Here is a 16,623-nt window from a genome sequence, read left to right as displayed (position 1 = left end):
CAACTTTCCCTGAAAAACAGGCTCTCCTGAAGATGCCTCACATCAGCCAGCATCCTAGTACAGCATCTCTCCCAGCTTTGACTAAGGGCCATGTCATCAGGACACTCATCACAAAATCAATCACCTAATCCCACCTAAACACTGCAGCTGCTGAAGAATTCTAATGGTACCCTAAGGATGTTGCAGCAAACTTAGCATTATATTCAAGAAACAGAGCTTCCTTCAGTAGTAATCTACAAGAATGTATCACGAACTCATGACTACATGTAGCTAAGAGATTCTCTTCAGTACAGTTAATGTACAGGACTCTTGCAAAATTCTTCAATTTGAATTGCAAGCATGCGGTTAAGAGCAATTAATGTAGGAAATCACAGTTTAGCTGGTCACTTTGAAATTATTTTTTTTCTAAAGTTTTTTTTTGGACATTTCCATTTTTCATTAATCCAAAATTTCTGAAATATGGTTGTTTTTAAGATAATACTCAACTTCAAGAATTATTTTTCACTGATGTAAATAAATCGGAGTTTTTATACGCAAGTTGTGTTTGATCTCCCTTACGTTCTGTATGCAGCTACCTTAAGTCTTAGACCAACATTATACTACTGATTCCTTACTTAGTGACTAACTAGTGCCCCCTCCTATATAAAGTCCATTTGCTCGCTTCCTCCCCACCTCAGTAAAAGCTTGTCTTGTTTTGTGTTTTACTGGGACATCAATTAAATTAAGTTGTGTTTCCATTAAGCAAATATGTATTTTTATGCCACAAAATCCAGCCTGGACACTGACAGAGCAAAACAGATGTCAGCTGCACTTCCACCTTCACTTGTTCTGATTTAAGCTTGAGCTACCAGGCAATTTTGTACCCTGTTCAGAGCTGCTATGTACAAACACAGCTACCTTGAGCGTGGAGTTGTGGTTTCATCCTAGGGGTTAAAGCCAGAGCACACATTGTGCTTTGGAGTCTTATTGCAGAAGGGCTGAGCACACTGTGAAGCAGTATCAGTTTTCCAGCCAGGGATTCATAGCTGCAAAACCAGCAACTAAGAGTTCTGTGTTACACTTTATCTGCAGACCTTTAACAAGCTGGCAGTTGCCCTTGCTTCCATTGGCACTGCTCAAACCTGAAACCTGTAAGGGAGTTGCCATTCCATGCTCTCAGTATCTGAGGGTGACCCAAAAGCACTACACTGACTCCAGTTACTTTATTTGACTTCAAGAAATACACCAGATATTAGCAATATAACTGAGAATACTATGCATTTTACCAATAAAAACAACATATTGCAGAGTTTTCACTGCCACACTTCTTAACATCCAAAACATTTTATAATCATTGATGGAGTTCTATTATTAAGAAAGATATTCTGAGAATTATGCCCTTTGCTATAGGAATGAAAGAAATCACAACACAGAGAGAAAGTAACTTGTTCGTACTGTCATGTATCATCACTATCTGAAAGAGTGGACTATCTGGATTATCTGAAAATCTGGTGCAAAGATCCCAAGTCTGCATTTCTCCCCACTACCCTTTTGGATGAATAATGAAAATACTAATGATAAAAAATGGATGTGCTGATACAGCCAGTAAATACTCAGTACCATGGTACTGCTTGGGATCTTTGGACCAGATTTTCAGATAATACAATATACAGTTGTGAAGATTCTGTAAGTACCTTGCACAGCAAGAGCAAAATCTCCATTTGAAGTTCATACCTGTAACATGCATCTATGCGTGCTGCAGTCTTGATGGCATTAAGTTTATCTGATGTGGAAGGATTAACAAATTGTTAATCTAGAAGAATTTATTTTCAGATGTTGGCAGTTCCTTAGTGATGAGACATGACAGTAAATATTCAGCAGGGAAAGACGATCATGACCCACGACCACATTATCCCTCTGGTCCCGTTTACATACATCTCATGTATGTCTGCTGTTGGGAGGAATGGGTTAAAAGTGGAAGATCAGTGAGAAGGATGGGGTGAGAACTGAAGATTGGTAAGAATGACTGTAAATACAGTCAAGTGAGCTTGAAGCTAGGAATGTTTAAAGCCTTGAGAGTTGTAATGTAGGAAAACACATGCATCTTACCTATTGCTGTTCATCTTCTGCATGCTTGATGAGTAGAACATCTGTGTATAGATAACATAGGTGTTTGGTAGACTTGGAGGTGCCCTATTGGACATGCTTGAGCTACCTTCCTTAGTATGGAGAAGGTTGAAGCACAGTGAAGATCAAAGCATGGTGGTAAACCACACCTGTGCGAACCCTTGGAAAGCAGGTGTAAACAGAAGGTCAGCAATCCTCTAGCATAGACTGAGCTTAGCAGTGCCTGCATCCCCACTTGTGTGCCTCTGCCTGGGTATTGCTTCAGGGATCCCCCAGTTAGCAAGGTAACAAAAATAAATATACTCTGCATTTCCTGCTGTCTGCCTGTGCTAACTCACGCATTGGCGTAGTCAGCAGGATCCAGAAACAGCCATGCCATGGCTAGCAAAAAATTGGGAACTGGGGAGGCCACAACAGTGACTCCCTGGGGTCTGGGATGGCCCAGTACTGTGTGCTGGACCACCTTGGCCACTTTATTAGCTACATTAACTCTATCAGAAGAATGGCCTGAAATAGATGGCAGGGGCAGTGGTTACCCCTCAGATGACTGAGATGGCTATGCACAAATTGCCATGGAAAGCAGCATCAAAGTATTCTCACAAGCTAGGGGAGACTAGGATGGCTATTAGGTACCAGTCGTAGAGCTCCTGACCAACAAGTTGTATCATTACGGAGTAAAATGAGGGAGTTAGAAGGAGAAGACAGAATATTACAAGACACAAAGGTGATTGTGCAAGAAATAATTACTACTCATGGCAGGGCGGTGTAAGGCACTATAGAGTAGCTGATGGTGTGTATTGCTAACAAAGGTGCAGATATGGGAAAAGTGAGGTTTCAGTTTCCCAAGTTTGTGCTCTTACAGAGTCCTCTGTCTCCAAGGTTGAGTTTGAGCCAGATTTAGAAGGTAGGAAGGTGGTAGGAGCACTACCCCTCATACAAATAAGGGAGCAGCAGGAGCAGGCAGGAGGTTGAGTGAATACAGGCTGAGTGATGAGTGGATTGAGAGCAGGACAGCAGCTCTGAAGATACCTGGGGGTGTTGGTTGATGAGGAGCTCAACACGAGTCAGCAATGTGTGGTTGCAGACCAGAAAGCCAATTGTATCCTTGGCTGCAACAACAACAAAAAAAAGAGGGTGATTCTCCTCATCTCTTTCTTATGAGACCTTACTGCATTAAGTTTTGGGACCCCTAATAAAAGAAAGACATGAACCTATTAGAGTGAGTCCACAGGAGGGCCACAAGGATGGTAAGAGAGCTGGAACACCCAGTATGAAGATTAGGCTTAGAGATTTGGGGTTGTTCAGCCTGGAGAAGAGAAAGCTCTGGAGAGACCTTACAGCAGCCTTCTAATACCTAAAGGTACTTCTCTGGTACTGCCCAGAGAAGTTGTGGACGCCCCATCCCTGGAGGTGTTCAAGGCCAGGTTAGATGAGGCTTTGAACAACCTGGTCTAGTGGGAGATGTCCCTGCCCATGGCAGAGGTTTGGAATTAGACGGCATTTAAGGTCCCATCCAACCCAAATAATTCCATGATTCTAAATGTATTAATGGGTGGAAAAGGTTTAGTAAACCCTATATGCTCAATTACAAATATCAGGAACCTTGATGGGCAGGATATTACTTGTACCTACACTATATCAATGGTTGCGTGCAGCAGTTCTAACAACATATGCAGATCTTGCCGAATTAGTGTAGTGTCTCAGAAAACGGTGTACGATGAAAGAAGGTATTAATTGAGTGTGGCTTATGAGGATGGCTCATGCATTAATTACAGGATCCAATCCAGACAGGTTAGCAGTAATGAGAATTATCAAAACACAGCTTTTGAGAGGGGTGCCTCCTTCACTGAAACCTTTGAATATAACAACTGTCAAAAGTGCTACTGGTAAGGGAGGTGCCCTACCAAATACCTTGAGGGAAATTGGAGCTATAATTTTGGGACCATCTGTGCAGGTGGAGGACAAAGGAAAGGCACCAAAACTGAAAGGAGTTACTTCCTGGACTTAGGAATTGCATTGGATCCATAGCTGAGCTAACATACACGGACACATAAAAGAGATTTTGTCCTTCAGAAAGCCTGATTAACACATCACACATATATTTTCTTCTGTAACATCAGAAACTGGCAACCATGCAGAAATTGCTGTCAAAATGTTAGGGTTTGCATTAGCCTGTAAAGTATTTTTCCCTCAGGCAGAGGAATAATGGCAGCTACAAATTAAAATGTAAGTTTAAAAGATTCAAATGATTATGAAATGAAACTTAACTATTTTTTAAAAGGCAGTGCCATCAATAATTGCATGGTCCACCAAGAATCTGAGCTGCATCCAGAAATGCTTGTTCCAGCCACAGAGGAATTTGTTACACTGTGCAGCACTGGCCAATGGCAATAAGTTATCACATGGCCCTCTGCTGAATGGTTGCTCTGGCTTCAGTATAAATATAGCTCGTGTCGGATGAAGTCCCCATTGACTGGAGAAAGAGAAACAGCACAGACATTTTTATAAAGGGTAGAAGCAAGGACCCGAGGAACTACAGACTGGTCAGCCCCACTACCGTGCCTGGGAACATCATGGAACACATCCTCCTGGAAACCACATTAAGGCATAGGGAAGACAGGGAGGTGACAACATGGCTTCAGCAAAGGCAAATCATGCCTGACCTATTAGCCTTCTATGATGGAGTGAGTTATGTAAGGCCTTTGATCCAGTCCCACACAACATCTTTGTCTCCAAATTGGAGAGAGATGGATCTGAAGGGTGGACTGTTCACTGGACAAGGAATTGGCTGGACAGCCACCTCCAGGGAGTTGAGGTCAATGACTCAATGTTCAGATGAAGATCAGTGATGAGAGGTGTTCAAGGCCAGGATGGACGAGGCCCTGGGCAACCTGTTCTAGTGGGTGGCATCCCTGCCTATGGCAGGAGGTTGGAAATAGATGGTCTTTGAAGATCCTTTCTAACCCAAACTATTCTATGATAAATTTATTTGAGTAATCCTTTTCACCTTTGTTGGCCTCATGGTCAACTCATCCTCCTGCAAGCAAGTCACAAACAACACTATTTGACTGCTGTTCCAGGTATATATATGCCTTTTGAAAAGCAGTGCCTCTTTTCCTTATAAAAGATATTTTATTTTCCTAATTATAAAACAAGATAGAAGACAGCTATGAGCCAGAAATAACTCAAACTGCAAATATACGAAACTAGAATTTGGGCCAATTTTTCTTTGTTCAAACCTTCTGTGAGTACAGAATACATACAGTTAGAAAAATTTATTCTATACAGGACTTTCTCCACATACACCGTGTCCCAAATATATTAAAAAGTGATGCCATTGGAACACTAAATAATATATAGCAGCAGCAGGTGGCACAAAGAAGCCTTGGCAAGAGAGAAAAGAGAGGACCAGCAGGAAGAGAATGTAGTGGGTCAAATTTTTTCTTATTGGAATTGCAGTAAGGAAGAACTATGAGTCTGAAAAAGAAAATCTTTCTGTGTGTGAAATGTGAACTACTGTCAGCCCTGGTGTGGGCATACTGTCACCACTATTTTCAATGGAATTATTAGTTGCAGGATCAATGGGGAATGAAACAACAGTACCTGCCAGCAGTTGCCAGATTGCACGATGAGATCCCACAGCTACAAGGGCAGCCTGCAAGAGGTCCAGCCTAGAAGGTCACTTACCAGAGTAATTGGGCTGATTTAGCTGGAAGGCAGCTGTCTCCTGAGAAAGCAGAAGCATCTCTTGTTGTTTTGTTTGCACTGAGTGATGCTGAAAACAAAGAGCTGCCAGAACAAGACAGCAGCCAAAGAGATCTTAATATTGGCACAATTATATCCATATGGAAGTCATCTTACTAGTATAGCCAATTTTCCTTCTTGTGCTGAAACATGTTTACCATTCAAGTATTTGCACTGACAAAAGTACATCAGCTCTAAGCAGCTTTATAACCCATATTGTGTACACTAACAGCATACAGAGAGGAGAAGAAACATGCAAAGTAACACATACAGACATGAGTGTATAAGGGTGCATACTTCTGTACATGAAGCTAAAGCAGCAGCAATCAAATCATATGCAACATCAAATTTCAGGCTGTGCCTGAGAGCATAGGCATGACTGCAGTCACCTGGGCATGGCCACTTGGCACATATGTCCTGGAAAGCAGTAGATAACGACAAACTTGCACGTCCTGCAGCCTTCATGGCAGCCTCCAAAGCAGAGTTTTACTTCCCGTTCCCAAATGCAGCAAAGGTGAAATGTGCTAAACAACTGTGAGAAGGACAGCCTTCATTTATCTGGAGTACAGCTATTAGTACAGAGATTTTACAAGCTGTTTTACCACAGCCAATTGCATTTGAAAACTATTTGGGAGCTTTTAAGGATACACAGGGGCAGTTCACTGGCTCAATACTTTTTTTTTTTTTTTTCCCAGCTACAGATACCAAGGCAGAGGGGAGGCTTAAAGGTTCAGGTCAACTCTAATTTTAACTAGATAGTTTTCTCTCCTCTGCTTATATCAAAGGCTTTATTACGGTATCAGAATTCAGTGTCAGCTGGCAGGGATTTGTTAGCAATGCCAGTGGTTTTATTCCCACCATCAGTATTTATCAAGGATGAAAATAGCCACCTCAGTGCAGTCCCTCTCCCTCCACTCAATAGAAGGACTCAGCAGCTGGCTCCCAAGCCCACCTTTAACCTTTACAAGGGCAAATTCTGCCAGAATCACCTTACTTACACTCCATGATACAGCAGCATCTCTGCAAAAGCACTATCTACCCAGTGTGTAGGGGAACATGAGCTTTCTTCAGTCCTTCATGGTAGAAGTCACGTTGCCCCTTCTCTCCCACCTTCCCTTAATGACAACAACTCTTACCTTCAGCAAGCAGGAGACTATCCGTGACAGCCAGGATCTTTCTTGGGGCTCTGCCAGGTTGTATGGTAGAGTAAGCTAATGTACAAAACTGCTGTACATATCTTTTGCTGAACTAATCTACCTGGGATAGCCGCTGCACTGCACATTAAACACAACAATCAGATGAATTAAACTGGCCACGTAAGTGCAGCTTGCAGTCTCCTTTCTGGTGAGATTTCTGGAACAAAATAATAATAAGTTAAAAACATTTTTTTTTATTTATTTTTTACTAGTTCTAGAAGAAGGTCTAACACTGCCCTGAGTTTTGGTCCTACCTTCCAAAAACCTTAATAGCTTCATAATAACTTACCATATGTGCACCTGTGCAAGCACGTGGTAGAAGAGCTCACCTGAGCTGATTTAACCTGTACCAATTAACCCTTGCTCCTCTATTCTCACTGCACACTGTCGCTTGGTCAGCTAAATCTGATTTCTCTGTGGTGGGAGTGGCCATGTCATGGGGAAACTGTCTCAGCTGGAGAGTTAAAAAACAAAACAAAACAAACAAACAAAAACACTTAGACAGAAAATAGGTACCAGTAGGCAATGCTTTATTCTCAACAACTGTGGGGAACAGCATGCATGAAAGCAAAACTCAAGGCCAACAGAGAGTTAAGAAACAAGTTACATGGGTTACTTCTTAAACATACTTTGCAAGACCTACAGCTAAAACACATAAAAAGCAGGCTCTGGGAGGCTTCATGTGAAGTGTGTAAAAGCCTTTTTCTCCCAAGTGCAGAAACTCCTCCCCACATCCCCAAGAGCCAAAGCACAGTTGAAGTAAAAATAAACATCTTTTATTCAGCCCAGCTAAAACAGCCTGTGTAGAGCAGCATGGAAAGGGCTCCAGAGGGACAAATGTACAGAGGGAAACTGCAAGAGCAACTTTGGAGGTAGAGAAAGCAAAAACAGGAAGCCCTCTAGAGATACCACCTGCTAAAAATAAAAAATAAAAAATACTACCTTTTAAAATAGACCTCAGACAGTAGCCAACTTCAGGTGCTTCATGAAGTGACACAGTTCCAGATCTGCTTTTTAAACTCAGCTGCCTTCTAACATTCATTCATTCACTTTTAGCACTTCAGTGCATACTTGTACTCTGCAGAACCCTGACACACCTGCAAAAGTGCTGCGCACTATCATGTCATTCCTGTCTCTGGTGAACCGTTAGAAAAAACTCTAAGAATACCAAACTCCAAAATACTCTGGCATATATCCAAGAACCGTGGCTTCCACCAGGCTCTGCAGGATCCCCAGACACACCAGGGTTTCAGAGCCAGGTCCCTAGGCTAGATCATATGCCATGTCTCTTCAGAAATGAGTTCCTGACCACCCCATGCTACCAAAAGTTAGGAGTTAAAAACAAAACACAACAAACAACAGCAAAAGAAACACCCTAAAAGAGTCAATTAAATAGTTTCACCACTTCAGTACTGTACTGAAAAGAAAAAGTGTTTCTGTAAGAGGTGACCCAATGCAACATCATTATCTAGCAAGCTGGAGTCCTGTATAGCTTTAGACATACTAAACAGGTGCAGCAAATAAATGTAAAACCCCAAGACTTTTGGGATGGACAGATCTCCCTGCAGTATTCTTTGGCTTCCCAACCTCAGGCCAGGTCCTTGTAACTCAAGAGCCTGCCAAGTCTCTTGTAAACTTCCATAGCCCCGTTGTGCCTCGCACCTTATATATGTATGAGGCAAACCTTAATTTCTTGAAAGACAGATTATTTTTTTAATTTGTCTTTTTAGACATTGAGAAAATGTATTTATTAAAAAAGAAAAACTTGGTTTTATTTGTTCCACAGTGCCCACCCACAGCTTACCTCTCTCCAACCTCAGTAGGATGCCCTCAGCCCACTTGCTGCCCTCTGTGTATCACCTGCCACCCCCTCCAAGGGGGCACAGCCCCCTGCTTCATGGCCCCTCTCCTGCACCTCCCCAAGGGTGTCCCAACGTGCTTGGAGGCACTCAGACAGCACTTGTCACCTCTCCATATCAGCCCATTGCATGGGGAAGCAAAGGGGACTAAAGACAAGAGGTGTTCCCTAAAATAGGAGGGAAAATTCAGCAAACCTAGAAAGATTTCAGAGAGAAATCTCAGGTACCTTCAGTACTTGTCCTGGCACTGGAGGTCTGAGCTTGACCTGGACATCTCTTTTGCTGCTGGTGCAGTGGCAGCTACAACATCTAATCCTGCAGCCCACATGTTTTCAAAGCACATGTCTTACTTTATAAGTAAATATACATATATGCACATCTCTTACTTTCCAAGTATTTATATAAATATATTACTTTCCTTTTTACAGTTACAAATTGCATTTACACATGGGGTTTTATTTTTTCATACCTATATAAGCTTCATAGGGAAGAAAATAAAACTTTTGAAGAATACTTCCTTTTAAAAAATAAAAATAAAAAAACTTACATCAAAATATACTATGTACATCTGTAGCTATAAACTCTGTAGGGTAAATCTGGTGCTTTAAAACCAAAACAAAACCGATGCCAGGGGTTCCACCCTCCTCTCCACATGCCCCATGCAGTGCCTTACTGCCACCTGCATGGAGTGCACCAAGCCTTCTTCACCAGACATCCAGGTCCAAAACATGCCAGAGGTTTTTCACCACGTGCTGAGGCTGGCCAGCGGCATGCTCCTTGAGGCTGGAGCCCATCTCTTGGTAGAGGCTCTTTGCAAGCTTGGTGACCGCAGCCCTGACGTTGCTGCTCCGGCCAGGCAGGACCCCATTTCCGATCATGTTGCTCAGGAAGTACCAGAGCACGGGCAAGGTGTAGCGCTCAACCACGTGGGCTTTACGGGGATAAACAGATGCCACGAGTACTGCCAGGCAAGAGAGACAAGTTTCTTAACATCTTAATGCAAACAAGTTCTTACCTTTATTTTTGGTTCTTTGAGGGCTTTTCCAGTTAATACCAGCAAGCACAAATAGCCCCAATGATCCAGAAACAGGCAGCAGTGGCTGATCATACACTGAACAGAATAACTGACCTCTGAGGACCTTAATTTCTCCAAATCAACGGCTTTGTTTCCAAGATAGACTTAGTAAAGTGCATCATATACATTTTGTAAATTGTTTCACTAATTACTTGTGTATTACAAATGACAAAAATGTCAAACCTCTTTTTATTTCCATTAAGAAGTCATCTAAAGAAGCTGTAAAAGATTTTGAAATGCAGCTTAGAGAAATAATTGAAAAATTTCTAATAAAAAGGATGATTACTTTTTTTGTGATCTTTGATAAAAAATGCCATGAGTCTGATCTGGCAGTTCCCTTTTGCTCAGTGGCACACAGCAAATGGCAGTAATATACCACATTTCAGAACTCCAGACCACAAAAATGTGTGGTGCTTGACAGTCTTATTAGAAACATCAGTGAATAACTGATATCTCTGGCAGAATGTTCTGATTTGAGCTTTTTCGCTCATACTTGGTGGCCTCTAATGAACAGCTATTTCCAGCTTCAAGATGTCTAAGGTAATAACCTATACCCCATTGCCATGGCATTTGAGCATCTGACAACTTTAATGGCATTTATCTACACAGAGTTCCCTGAAAGACGGAAATAGAGACAGAAACTGTTTCATAGGGGGCTGAAATTGAACCAAAAAACAAGCGTTCCCTCTTACTCTGTGAAATCTGTTCTCAGCCCATTTTCTGAACTGAACTATATTAAACACAAACAAAAAATTACTACCAACAGGCTCCTTGCAGGGCAGATTTTGCTGAGAGATCAAAATCTGAAATGGTCTGGAGACACAGTTCTTATTTTCTGTTCAGTGGAAACATTATACAGTAACCATTTATTATTATGCAGGGGAAGGACCACCATTTTCTCTAAGCTGCTCATCCAGCATCAGTCATCAACACTTAAACAGATGCTGAAAGTACCTAAGAACAGTTCTGGTAAGCAGAACAGGGTTATTACACCTGTTTTAAAATGGAATTTAATTTGAGTTTAAGTGCTATTAAATACAGCAGTCACTACAGAGCTTCAGACGAGAATTTCTGTTCCCACAAAGTCCCAGACAGAACATCTGCTCTCTCCAAAATAGTCCAAATTAATGTTCAAATGCTTTATTTGAAAAAGAGATCAAAATACCTGTGAAATTAAATTATATTATTAAGGAGATTTACTTTATTCAAACTATCTTTAAAGGCCCTTTTTAATTTGCTATGGCTAAACATGTCCTTTCGAGATTCATAATGAAACAGCAAAGTGTATTAAACCTTGGATTAAAAAATGCTGGCATAATTCGCAGTGGCTTTAGCCCTAATTAAAGCAAGGCTATAAATAGTTTTCTCTAATATTTATAGAGATTGAATTTTTTTTTCATTCCTTGGCTATCGCCACTCATAGTAAGCTACTATTATAAATCAATTGTCAGCTGCATTTTTAATGTGTAGGACACCACTGATATGAAATAGACTGTTTATACATTCTGAAATGGCCAGTGTCATGTTATATCTGTAACACAGGCAGGGAGCCACAGTGGGTTGGGATCAACTGCCCACTTCTGCCCCTCTGTTCCCAAATCCTGCCTTGCACATTGTCCTTGCCTGTAATATTTTGTCTTGAGTTTTCACCTGCACTACAATCCCCAGTCTCTGCAGGATTCAGCCACAAAAGTTTCCAACAGTAAGACAAGAATCCCATGCTGACAAAAACTGATCCTCAGAAATACCAGTTACCATATTTTTTTCTATAGGATGTTCATTCAGTTCAGGAAAGGGACCACTTAGAGACTTCCTTGACCTTTACTGCACTGTCCTTCAATGAGAGGAGCTGGCCAGGGTATTTTTAGCTCCTTTCTTTCCTGGAGGTGGATCCTGAGATGCCTCAGGGAGAGATCAGCACTGGAGTCCCAATTTTACATCTTGCATGCCTTGACAAGCATGCAGGTAAAGCCCTGCCAAATACAACTTTTATGTGTATTTTGCAAGAGGGAGAAGCCCAAAATCTTCTAGTGATTGATGAGCTACTGCACCGTATATTGAGAGGAATTTCCTCTAAATATTTGCCATTTCCTGTGAAAGACTGCTTGACTTAAACCTGGAGATTGACTGAAGCAGTCAATACCTGACAGATGTTCTGTGACATCCTGCATAGCTCGACCGCTGAGGAAACGCACTCGGTGGGCAAGCACTTGCAGCAGTAATGTGTTATCTGAAAGAAAAACATTTATTTCTGCTTACTATTAGAGGTTATAAGAAAGAAAAAAAAAAAAGAAAAAAAAAAAAAAGGGCAGAGGTGATGGCATTCTGTAAAGTAAAATAAATTTCTACTAACTTCTGTGTTCTTACATTTGCTCTTTCACTAGAGCTTACTTGGGAGGATTTGAAATTCAAAAAGAAAAGATTTCATTTCACACCTGTAAATAAAAGTTAACTGCTGTACAAGGAGCTGTATTACATATTTCTCATTAGGGCCCTCAAAATTTAAATCACACGTAAGTAGGGAGGAGGTTTTGCATGATAGAGTTTTGCAGAGATGAACCTTGAAGAAAAAGGGTGAGAAGGCTCAAAGGTCCACACATCTATTCACTTTTTACAGATAAACTGGCATTAAATCTGTAATTTACATGGGGGGACCTATGGGCAAGACTCCAAGTTACTTGTATGACAGAATTACCTGCTCACCACTAACACCACGTACTCTCAGGGGCTCTTGTAACATCTCTGAAATCAGAACTTGGCACAGAGACTTAAAAACTAGCTGATTTCCCAATACTTGACTGTTGGAAGTTTTAGAAACTGGTACGTTTTAAAACATGTAAATTTTTCCTATGCTGGCCATTGTTGATTTGGGTTCTTATTATAATTTTAAAAATGTTTTCCAGACTGGTCTGTAATCCTCTAGTCCTACCACTTTGATAAGCTGAGCAAAGCTTCTCTTGGAGAAAGATGCTCATGAGACATGCTCCAGTACCTCATGGTGTCTCCAGGAGTGGTACCAACAAAGCAGACAACTTCTTTTCTTTGTGAACTACCACAGAACCAAGTCCCAAAGTGGTTTTAAGTAGCACTGTGCTATTAAGAGCTCGTTTTTACATGAGATGTAAGAAGGAAGTCCCTAATGATCTTTTTGCAAGCATGAAGTGAAGAATTGATCCTGTTATTCTAATTAATTTTCTGCTTTAGTAATTACAGTCTTCTCATTCACCTTTCTAAACAGACACTTAGCTTTTTGCCTCACAGTCCTGCCATATTGGCAGATGCTGTTTCACACTTGCTGTTCCTCTTCAGAGAGTTACCTTACTGCTGCTGCTTTAAAAAGAAGAAAAATAAATAAATAAATAAATAAATAAGAAAACACTCTGAGATCTGGAGACTTTGAAGCAGTACGAAATGTTAATTAATTGATGATATTGGCATCTACACAGATTTTCATGGAAACACTTGGGTTTTGGATAGATGAGAAGGAATTATTTGTCTTTTATAGGGAGATTAAATGTATAGTCACTATTCACCTTTCAATTTAAGGGTTTCAAATGCCCTGAGCATTTTGAAACACTAAAGCTCCAGTCAATAACAAATCTACCCAAGCATTACTTTAGCTGCCTCAAAAGACCAAAAGACAGAACAGCTTTTAATGGCTGTTGGATGAAAAAAAGGCAGCAGGCAGTTCATTTCTTATTAACTCAGCTTTAATTCTCTGTACTAGATATTAGCTAAACCTGTTGGCCACAGGACAGGTCCAGCATTTGCAATACAAGCGAAAGAAGAATCTGCTTTGTGCTCTCACCTTCACCATGTTCCCCTCTTTGCTATGATAATGCTTATGGGAGCAATTTCCCTTCCCCTTTTGTGGGGGGCTGGTCACTCTGGGAGCTACTCAGGCCTTACTCTACACCCTGGTGCCAGGCAGTGGCCATCTAAAGGATTTTTCTTTCATGACAGATGACAGATTAGGATGGATGTAGGAGCAGAGCAAGATCTATGTCCTGGTGCCATAAGTGATAAGACTTGATTTGCCCCATCTACAAGGTGGCTCCCTCCAGTGAGGATAGGGTCCAGGGTCACAGCTAATGAATTGCTGCTGTGTGTGACCTTCTTCTGGGAACATCCAACTCCATCTCAGGGCTAAGCTAGATGAATGATTTAGGTTTTATTTGGAAACAATTTAGTTTATGGATAGGATTTTTGGTTTAAGGGGTAGGAGAAGAGTGGTGGTTGTTGGCTGGATGGGATTACTACTTGTTTCCTTTGTGTTCTTATTTGTTTGTGTTTGGTTTTACATTGAGTGATCAAGCAACCTTATAACCAGCTTGCATCTCTGCATGGATCGTTGAAGGTGACAGATGAGGAAATCTCATCTAAAACTCAGAATTTGCAGCACGTCAATACAGAGTCTCAGCGGAATAGCAGGGCTCATAGTTAGGAAACTCAGTGGAGCAATGGGGGCAAGACATTGCACTTACTGACTCTAAGCTAGAAGCAGCATTCTTTAGAGAGTTCTGTTGTTGGGGGGTTTGAAATTGTAAAGGCAAACAATTTTAAAGCATGAGGGAGGTTTAGCTCAGGTATTTTGCCAGTAGAGCCTTCCTTCCACCACTAAAGCCCTAAGCCTTGAATTCTGAAACATTTGTGATTCAGTTACCTGTTTGAATTTGTGCAAAAAAATGACCAGATCCAAAATATATATACATATATACACCCCACCTTATTTCTGTGAACATGTCTCTGTGCGAAGTCTTTCTGATAAGAGATAGATGTGCTTTCCTCCTGTTCTGACATATGCCAGTGCTGAAAATTTAAGGTCATATCTCAGAATTAGTGAGGGGGGAAAGATGACAGAAAGCTCCACACAAAACCCTGAAGGGATCTGGTTGCCACATCCTCTGTTAGGAGGATTCTGTGACTCTTCCCCAGCCTTCTCCCAAGCACCACAATAGGACCAACAGCAGGACAGGTCTTGCACCCTTCTCCCCACAGCCCCATATTTAGAACATAGGAAGGTAACAGGTCAGCAATTTCACTGGGTTCACAAAGAGGCTGATGTGGAGAAATTTGTTAGTTCCCCTTTAAAGCCTTCCTGTTCAACAGTAAATTTTTCAGGCATATTCACCCAGTGCTGCATTTTCACAGCTGGCATAAATCTGTGTGGCAAGGTAATTTACAGCAGACCTTGGCCATGTAATTACTGGCTACAGCAATCTTGCCCCATGCAGAACAACATTTGGAACAAGCCATCATTTACACCTGGATTTATACCTGTTTGTTCTAAAGAAATGAACTTGGCAAACCATAAATTCCCTTTAAAAAAAAAAATAAAAGACAAAGAAGAAAGGTAGAAAGCAGACAGGATGCCCATAATGTAGAATCTTCCAGGAAGCTGTTCTGCAGAAGCTCCGATGCACCAGTATCACATCAACAGCAAAGCAATTAGTTTGGGAAATCAAACTAGACCCAAACCACCTCCCAAAAGTCCCTTTGTCCTTGAATTCTAGCTTAGTTGAACACCAGGATTTATTGTTCAGCTCCTTCTGTACCAAAGCAGACAAGGAGCACAGAGACAAAGACTCACAAGAATCTGGGGAAATGCTGATACATGTTCAGGCTTGTCTGGAAATTGGTGCATAAGGACTGCACCATGGCAGCTTCTTGTTACCCAGCTTACCAGTTACAGCTGGCAGGAATTTAAGTCCTTTGATATATAGCATAGATGATATGAGTGATCTGCAAACTTGGCATCAACTCGGGAAGCCAAACACTTTATCTGGAAACTGCTTTTCTGCAGTAGATTTTAATCAGTGGAGGGGAAAAAAAAAACTTCTAGTGAGCACTTTTAGTGATGGCATCCATCTTTCCAAAACCAAACTCCCTGCATGCACAAATACACACACACCATCTCTCATCTCACATTTCAACATAAGTCAGAGATCCAGTAAATAGCATATGAAGAGCCCCCAGGAACTGGAAACATCTGGTCACAATTGCAGCAACAACAGTGGTAGTACAGGTATTGTCAATGGGCTTCTAAGTCTACACCAGAAGATCAAGAGGCAAATTCACGTCTGGATTTGGATTCAGGTCTGAATCTCACTGAATTTTAAACACTAGACTGAAAAGATATAAATCCATAAACACCCCCAGCAAACTACACAGATCAGTCTTGGTCTCCTTCCCTGGTGGAAATGTGTACAAGAACAAAAACAGTCAATGTTGACACCTCTCCACCAGATCCTTGCAGAGGGATCCTACAGGGGACCCAGCTGCCTAAAACAAAGGACATAAGAATAAGCTAAAAGTCACAGATAATATTTTCTACAGACTTAAGGCTGGTTTCAGACTGTGTCCCCGGGCTGCAACCAATCCTAACAGCCCCTCCTTAACTTGGAGTGCCAGCCAGCTTTCTATCCTTGTGCTCACTGTTGTAAATTATTAATATCAAACACAAAACTTAGCTGAAAAAAAAAATGTTAGCGGAGACCCTTGTACTTCTCTCCCATCCTTTTCTTTCTGCTTTTCTGATTCTCTTATTTGTAGGTTACTGTCTACAAATTAAGGCAAACTGAAACCTGTGACAGGTGAGGGGAAGTGGGGAGTCACCACATCAGGGCAGTCTCTCCATATACTT

The 16,623-nt window shown here is 41.3% G+C and overlaps 2 protein-coding genes across 6 annotated transcripts in view; both read right to left on the bottom strand.

The window, feature by feature from the left end:
• The window catches only part of CLIP4 (CAP-Gly domain containing linker protein family member 4), a 46,487-nt gene extending 40,103 nt beyond the window's left edge, over positions 1 to 6,384 (bottom strand). Inside the window, exon 1 of the mRNA XM_066993586.1 lies at positions 6,240 to 6,384. The gene's annotated coding sequence lies outside the window, so the exon portion shown is untranslated. The remainder of the gene's footprint in view (positions 1 to 6,239) is intronic.
• Positions 6,385 to 7,555: 1,171 nt separating this feature from the next.
• TOGARAM2 (TOG array regulator of axonemal microtubules 2) overlaps positions 7,556 to 16,623 on the bottom strand; it is a 61,890-nt gene continuing 52,822 nt past the window's right edge. For 4 of the 5 annotated variants that reach the window (XM_013192454.3, XM_048078510.2, XM_013192456.3 and 1 more), the window contains 2 exons: positions 12,124 to 12,210; positions 7,556 to 9,866 (listed from right to left, as the gene is read on the bottom strand). In XM_013192454.3, coding sequence (XP_013047908.3) covers positions 9,610 to 9,866; positions 12,124 to 12,210 — 344 coding nt within the window. In that variant the 3' untranslated portion in view covers positions 7,556 to 9,609. Of the gene's footprint in view, positions 9,867 to 12,123; positions 12,211 to 14,569; positions 14,790 to 16,623 lie in introns of those variants that run through there. The other variant, XM_048078512.2, reaches the window with a different exon arrangement.

This window comes from Anser cygnoides, chromosome 3 (assembly GCF_040182565.1).
Source record: "Anser cygnoides isolate HZ-2024a breed goose chromosome 3, Taihu_goose_T2T_genome, whole genome shotgun sequence".
NCBI classification, from domain to species: domain Eukaryota; kingdom Metazoa; phylum Chordata; class Aves; order Anseriformes; family Anatidae; genus Anser; species Anser cygnoides.
The sequence above is the reverse complement of the archived record's forward strand: the minus strand, read 5'-3'. Positions and strand labels throughout refer to the sequence as shown.